The sequence below is a fragment of the Argentina anserina genome, chromosome 2 (genome assembly GCF_933775445.1).
Source record: "Argentina anserina chromosome 2, drPotAnse1.1, whole genome shotgun sequence".
Classification (NCBI taxonomy): Eukaryota; Viridiplantae; Streptophyta; class Magnoliopsida; order Rosales; family Rosaceae; genus Argentina; species Argentina anserina.
Window position 1 is genome coordinate 18,422,369 of NC_065873.1, and position 7,900 is coordinate 18,430,268.

General features: G+C 38.4%; 1 protein-coding gene across 1 annotated transcript; it reads right to left on the minus strand.

The window, feature by feature from the left end:
- Window positions 1–271: 271 nt before the first annotated feature.
- On the minus strand, window positions 272–7,650 carry LOC126785260 (pre-mRNA-processing factor 39-1). The gene is made up of 14 exons (XM_050510889.1): window positions 7,530–7,650; window positions 6,612–7,038; window positions 6,184–6,287; window positions 5,146–5,375; window positions 4,350–4,517; window positions 3,908–4,268; window positions 3,305–3,448; window positions 2,430–2,582; window positions 2,233–2,349; window positions 1,970–2,050; window positions 1,710–1,859; window positions 1,128–1,433; window positions 868–963; window positions 272–594 (listed from the first exon to the last, which is right to left on the minus strand). The coding sequence occupies exons 2-14, from the start codon at window positions 7,003–7,005 to the stop codon at window positions 463–465; spliced, it is 2,436 nt and encodes an 811-aa protein (XP_050366846.1). The 5' UTR covers window positions 7,006–7,038; window positions 7,530–7,650; the 3' UTR covers window positions 272–462.
- Between the last annotated feature and the right edge of the window lie 250 nt (window positions 7,651–7,900).

Sequence of the window (7,900 nt, forward strand, 5' to 3'; positions counted from 1 at the left end):
CGATGAACGTACATGCCGGGCGAGAATGTGTTTTTCACTAGTTATGGTAAAAAGAAGACTTACTACGCACCACGTACGAAGGATGGAAACAGCCATTTCCATCAAGTCATTTCAGACGTAAATGGCAAGTTACCGGAGACTAGTGTGGAACTTCAGTTTTATCAACTTCCGACTGTTTGGCTGAACCTCTGTAGTGTCCGAGGATCGACCTGAATGGCATTCCAACGAAATCATAGATGTAGAGTAAAGATGGAAAAAATGACAACAGATCTCCACGAAACCACGAATACTATAACATTAGGAAGAAAAACAATACATGTGTCACTGGAAACTAAAGCCAACTGATCAAAACCAAGATATTTGTTAGCTACAAGTACATGTACCCGAAGAGAAACCTGAGTTCAAAAGGCAAAAATTAGATTACATAGGGAAAACATAGCGGGACTAGTCCTGCAACCTCAATTATTGGTAGTAGTTCCCATAATACGCCTGTTGAGCCGGAGGAGGTTGCTGAGCTGGAGCTACAGCTGCTACTGCAGCAGCAGCTGGTGCTTGTGCTGGCTGTGCATAACTTTGTGGCGGATAAGCCGCCGGCTGAAAGAACAATTTTATACCATTAGCTAAAAGAAATGTGGGCAGGGAGGAAATAAAGAACAAAAAGGAAATTAAGCTAAAAATTATGACATCTTCTCATCGGTTTTTAGAACAGTTACTTCTACTCAGACCATCAAAGTGTCTAATACAACAACCTAACACAATCAAGTGCCCCTTATAATGAAAGCTATGCATAACATTTTTTCTAGTGGAAAGCTATGGGTAACATTGTTAAAACACATCTTGAAACGATTGGACAACCATAATAGATACCTGTGCAGAATAAGCAGCAGGATATGTAGCAGGATATGCAGCAGTCTGTGGCGCCGCTGCAGGTACTTGCTGATAACCACCATATGCATTGTATGCCTATAATCGAACAAAACAAATTAGATATCATACAAAGAGACAATTTGGACCAACTCTTATTTAGAACCAAACTTTAATCTAGAAACGTCCCTGGATAATAATCTGATCCAAAAAATCATCGGTAACAATAGTGAACAAAATGTTCCATCATTGCAAAACACTACCTGTTGGGTATAACCAGGGGTCCACTGTTGTCCCTGTGCTTGTGTAGCTTGTGGCCAAGCTTGAGGCTGCACACCATAACCAGCTGCCCACTGGTTCTGTACATTTGGATATGCTCCCATAATAGACTGCGCAGGTGAAGGAACACCAGAGTAGGATTTTGCCATCTTTGCTTTGTCAGAAGATAGGTAATCTTCAGCTTGTCGTTTTTTCAACTCTGATGTGCTGCTCCTATGAAGTGAAAAGAGCTTAGCATGCCGATCCTCAGCCTTCTTGATTGACTGTGCTTCTCCAAAGAGATTTAGAAACTGCAATATCATTCCCTAGCACATCAGTAATGCAGCCAAACAAATGAAAACATGGACAAATAGATTTTCGGGCAACAAAACATAACATGTAGTGTAAGACTACAAAAACTAAAGCTCACCAAAACATGGGGAAAAAAAAGGCTCCATAAACTAAGGAAACCCCAACTCTTGCTAATAGTCTACTGGGAAATCTAAAGAGGGAGAGAGAGAGAGAGAGAGAGAGAGAGAGAGAGAGAGAATCATAAACTCAAATCTCTTTGAAGAATTAATATATACCTCCAAGTAGATGCAAGACAACTCTTCCCTGTCAGCAACACTCGCATAACTGGGGTTCTCTACATTGGGTTCCACAAACTTCACAACCAAGGAATCCACAAAATCAATTTGCTTTGGCAACGAATGTATTGACTCGAAATGTATTAGAGCCTGCATGCAATATTTGAAGGACATTTGAGAAATTAATCCATGGTCCGAGAGAGAAAAATTAGTATATGGAGATAGATAGATAGAGAGAGAGAGAGAGAGAGAGAGAGAACCTCAAGGAATGCTTTTGACAATTGAACATGCTCAACCGCTTCAAGATAGATTGCTCTGGCTTTTTCGGCATTCAAAGTTACCTGAAAATGAAGGGAACAAAATCGCTGTCAGACTCATGGATTCAATAAAATAACATATTTGGTTTTAACAGTATCATCATGCTCACTGTTTAAAGCATAGAGAAAATCTTAGAAAGGAATCTAAATCCTTCCACAAGACTTCACCAACAGACTGCCGAGTTATAAATTATGTAACAACATACCAAGTAAGTGAACCGAGCATATTGAGCAAACAGCACAGGTAAGGTCTGAGAATGCTCCTTTCCTTTTTCGATGGCAATGGTCTGTTCAAACAAGGAGTACGCGGCTTCCATATTTCCCTGTGTATAGAACAGATAATCAGGTTATTGATACATGCAATTTACCTATAATGAGGTTCAAACTCTTTACAACTTCTTACCATACGGCGTTCCATGTTTGCATGCTTAATGATTGCTTCAAGAAGACCAGGTGAGATTTCAGAATGCACGAGTTGATAGGCAGCCTGAGCACCAGGAATGTCTCCACTTTGCTCTTTGAAGCGAGCTGCAAAAAGATGAATCTCTGGTTGTCTCTGTTATTTCAAGACAAAAAGGTCATACACAAAACATAACCTGAGACAAACTTATTTTGTAATTAACTGGGTCAAAATTCTATTTCCTGACCAGACAGGTGTTTCCCAATTGTTGATCATTAATGAGAATATCTAGAGTTACTATACTTAAAAAAGCACATACTGATTGCCCTTAAATCCAATAACACAAGACATGTGCCCCCTGCAATATATGACTGATACTAAAGTGATGGCTGTTACTATAGTGACACTAACAAAAAGGCGAGGGGTATAAGAAAGAGATATAACAGCATTGATAATGCACATCTTGAATTTGGAAAGATAAGGCCCTAATCAAAAGAGAAGGGTGATATAAATGATGAAGGGCACGGTACTGATGATCATTTTCTACAACATTCCAGCTCACTTTAAGGATTCACAAGTAAACAATCTATAATAGTTAAAAGACTTGAGCCAACTTCTACAGTGGACTTCATATCCATGAATGAAATATCTACATTATTATGTGATGGAAAGACATGTGTTTATCCATGAGATCCGCATTAAATTTAGAAGACAAATAACCAGCTATTTCAAGGAAACTTTGTATAAACCCTTCAGTACCCAAGACCATTGATTTTAAATCAAGCTTATCTCATTCAATACATTTACCAGACCACTATTTTAATACTCTGGGATATCAAATGGGGACAATAACATGTACACAAACTACAAGGTAGTACCTTCACAAAGACCTGCGTTGCACGATCAAGAGCATTATTGGCAAGATCCAAACTTCCACTTGCTTCCATACTTAGGACATAACGACTCCAGTACTCAGGATAATTAGCACAAGCAATCAGGCATCTTTCATATAACTTGACCACCTGATTCACAAAACAACGCAGTGATGATACTAAAAATTCAATCGCCATATCAGTAACTAATGAAAGACCAAAACAAAAGGAGATATGCACAAGAAATACTCGGTTAGTAGAACAGAGAGGCCCCTCAATTAGGAAAGGAGGGACCCTCCTTGCCTGACAGACAGATGTTTAGGATAGGAAGATAAGAACAGACCTGCATGCATAACATTGGACTTTAAATAGAATAACTTCACCAACATTTCATGAACCTAGAACATCCACTGAACGAAAGGGTTTGAAATACTTATCCTCAAGGTAACCAAATCGAAGGCCCATCTTTAGTCTCAGTTCAAATTCCCGTTTTTAAAGTTGCTTCATCCACGATTTAGCCAATAAAGGATATGATTCACTCGTGAGACATCATATTCCAGGCAGGACAATTAATATCAACCAATATGTATAATGGAGAAAAATCAATACCCTGTTAAAGTCACCGTCTCGTTCAATAAAGTCTAGATAGTTGTTCCAATTTTCAAGCTCTGGAGCACTAAGGGGCCTCACGTGAAAGTAAGGCCTCCTAATACTTGTCTCAAAACCAATTATCTTAGATTCGAACTCTTTGGTTGTCTTATACATTTCTTCTCGAATGGCGATAAACTTCTCCAGCTCCTCTGCTTCTGTTAAGATGGCAGAAGATGGTTCTGCGCCATCAGGTTTGGCCTCTTCCCCATTTGCTTGTACACAGTCCTCTGAAGCTGCACTTGCTGCTGCTGCTGCTGTAGCAGCTTCTTCAGCAGTTCTTAATTCTGAGAGAGGCCGACTTCCAGCTAATTCCTTAAAGCTGATAAAACCATTGGCGTCAGAAACACAAACAAAACCATGGAAAACCCCTTACTGAAACAATACATTAAACAATAATCACCTATTTAGATATCGATCCAGCTGTTGGTTTGGATTCTCTAATATTCGTGAGTAGATCACGACCAGCTGTCCCCATGCTTGCTGCGTAAATTCATAATCAATGTACCGGTCCCAAAGAGGAAAGGACAAGTAATCTGTTCCAACATACGCTAATCCTCTCTCAAAAAGCCTGCACAAACATTATAAAACAAACTTGATGAGATGGGAACAAGTACTAATACAGCTCAGATAGCACATCCATGAAAGGGAGAGACCGAAGATTACTCTAACACCATATGACACTTCTAAACACTGCATTTACCTTCCTGAAAAAAAAAACCATACTATGTCCGTCAAATGGAGCAGTGCTAGAGGCCATCTAAGCCCTTAACTGGACGAGATCTTCTCAGCAGCAATTGGTAATGATGCACTCCAAAGTGTCAAAGTTATAATTGATCCAGTATTCATTGACCATTTTTTTTCTAAGATGTGTGTCTTCATGATAAGGGAGACAGAACGGGTTTATTGAGGCCAAAAAATGTAATTAGATCCTTAAGGGGATAAGGAAAAAGAAACAAAAACAAGAAATGGTAAAGTAGCCCCAAAAACCAAGGGATTACACATTTACACATCAGAAAAGAATTTCTAGAGTGCATTTTTACCAAACCTTTCCATCATATATGTGACGAACCACTGTTGCAATCATACTGAAGTAACGTTAGAAAGCAAGGACACCAGGTCCTTGCAACTAAGAAAACCATGCAATCATAAACTCCTAGCATGACTAACAGCAAGAATGCATAGAGAATAGTTATTACCTTCTAATAGTGTCGGGATCTCCAAATGTAGTTGTGGCAAATGTGCAGTAATGCAACCAAATGTCAACTGAATAAGTAACGGCTTGAACTGCTCTTTCATAAACCTCCACAACTTTATCAATAACACCGAAAAGTGCTTCATGATCTGCATACTTTTTCCAATATCCATAACACAAAGGAAACTCCGCTAGGAAAGCATCATAAACTTTACGAATTTTCAGAATGTTAATCTGCAGAATAAAAATGTGTTAGCTACAAAGGAAAGGGCTACAGATAAAAGATAGAAAAAATTCAGATTGGAGCGGATTAACAAATGCTTGAGCCTTGACAAAGCCCACAATACCAATTACACGAAACTATAAGTACCATAAAAAATCAAACTCAATGAGACAAAATTTTCCTTTGAGGGAGAACACTTATAAAATGACCAGGACCTATTTTCATATTAAGATCAATAACATGAGCATATATCAATTAATAGGACATAGAAAACTATTGAAGATAGCTGGTATTTTTGAGGCACCAACTATGGCAACCCAAAAAAAAAAAACAGACAACATGTTAAGAACAGCAATAATTTAACTATTTTCTATACAGGACTAGGATATTACCACAAAAAAAATTAATTAATACTATAAAGTAATAAAGGTGACAGAAACATCACATATCACTGCTACAAAAAATTGCAACACTATGAAAAAATATATATATCCAAAAGGTACCCATTTCATACTAACCCACGCATTAAAATCACCAAAAACCATTATACATAACCAAGCAGCTAATTAGGACATAAGTACTTTGAAAAATGGACCGTTGTTAAATTCCGAAGTTTATGAATGACTCACGACTCAGCAGGAGGAGCAGATCATTCTCTTTAATTTTTATATAACAAATATAAAAACAGACAGAAAAAGAAAACCCGTCCAACTTTTCAGAAGATTATCTGAACCTCAACTGGTATAAAATAACTACTAGAGAAACAGGAGCAGCCATCTATATGATCCAACTCATGACACAAAAGAAAAGCTAACATACCTCTGCAACCTTCTCTGTCTCTTCAATTAAGGCAGTCCAAGCATTAAAATCTAGAGAATTGGCTCTCACAATGTTCCACAGTCTATCTTCTTCTGCAGACTTAGCTGCAACAGATAAAGCAAAAGAAAATAACATAAGAATACAGAAGGAGATGTTGGCAAAGACATAAATTATAAACAAGGTTTAGATGAGATTGTTTTATCAAGTATCTTTTGATATTACTACGAGATGTGAATATATTCACCGTACAAACTATTCCTCCTTAACAAGGTTCTGATTATGTTTACATTTTTAATTTTCGTTCCACAGAGTCCTATTACATAATCACATTCCTAACTTATGTATCATGATATTAGTATAGTAGTCAAATTTAGCATCATCTAAAAGTCAATTGTAACCTCGCCAAATAACATGCCAGAAAGACATACCAGAACCATCCACAAGTGGTGTATCTACAGATCCAGCCTTGTTATCTGAAGCATCTCCATTTTCAGCTGATGAAACAATACCATTAGCAGAAGAATCATAAACGGCAGTTTGTGATGCCATGATTTCATGTTCACTACTAGAAACATTGCCACCAGCATGAGCAGCAGCTGGTTGAGCCTCATATGTTGCATATGAAGGTGCTTCTTGCATGACGGAATCAGAATCAACAGAATATGTGTTTCCATCACCAGCATTAGAACCACTTACAGGAGCAGAAATTCCCTCCTGAGTGATATTTGAGCTGGGATCAGAATAATCTGTCGTAGTATAGGCTGCTGATGCATATCCCATCACTTCATTTGTCTGAGCAACGACTGTCTCACTGTCTCCCATGCTTGAGAATCAAACGTTTCCCTTGGTTTAAGACTGCATTAATAACAACAACAATTTAGTTCCAACCAGTTCGGCATTCAGTGACACAGCCCTTGATTTTTCAAATGAGAAATACTACTGCATATTGTTTTTCTTATTCTCACAACAAATAGCACATCTAATCTTAAACCCAATATATTCTAACGCATTGCTCACTCTATATTCATAATCGAAACCGTAATCCTTAAATCAACCTCAAAACATGTAAGTCTAACTAGTAATCCAATTCAATCAACACAGTAAATCACTACAAACTGCAGTCAGAATCAAAATTGCAGCTCCGGATTTGCATACATAGAAACCTATACAAAATTGTAGCCGAATTCAAGCAGTAAAGCACAGATTAGCAGAAATCAACAGAGAATAAGAGTAATTAACCACGCCTAGGCCTAGGCCTAGGGTTTGGCAAGATAAACCCTAATTGCCTAGCGTAAATGGACGAAACTGAAGGCGGATTGGGAGAGTGGAGCTGAGGGAAGACTAACCTTGAGATCGGAAAACGGCGGCGTATGGGGAGAGCTCCGGTGAGTGAGCTAGGCGGAGAGAGAATTTGAAACTTTTGGTGGTAAAACGAAAAGGATGAAACTGAGAGAGGGGAACAAGTTTAGAGTTGTGGTAGGCGTAGGGTATATTGTGTTGGGGCAGCCTAGATACACAACCTACATGTACTCAGCACACCCACAAATCTACTTACTGCACCCGGCTATTTTCCTTCGTTCCCTAAAGGCTGTAGACAGCTGATGTTTGTCTTGTTGCTATTTTAGCTGCTATCTACATGTTTGTTACCCAGGACTGTCTAAGTCAGGACTATTTCTTATAACAGTCCCAGACTATGCAAGCTTCGGACTGTACTACA

Coding starts and splice junctions, on each gene's coding strand:
- LOC126785260 (XM_050510889.1), bottom strand. CDS start 7,005: ATGGGAGACAGTGAGACAGTCGTTGCTCAGACAAATGAAGTGATGGGA. Junction 5,376..6,183: donor AGACAGAGAAGGTTGCAGAG/GTATGTTAGCTT, acceptor TTTATTCTGCAG/ATTAACATTCTGAAAATTCG. Junction 4,269..4,349: donor CTGGATCGATATCTAAATAG/GTGATTATTGTT, acceptor TGGTTTTATCAG/CTTTAAGGAATTAGCTGGAA.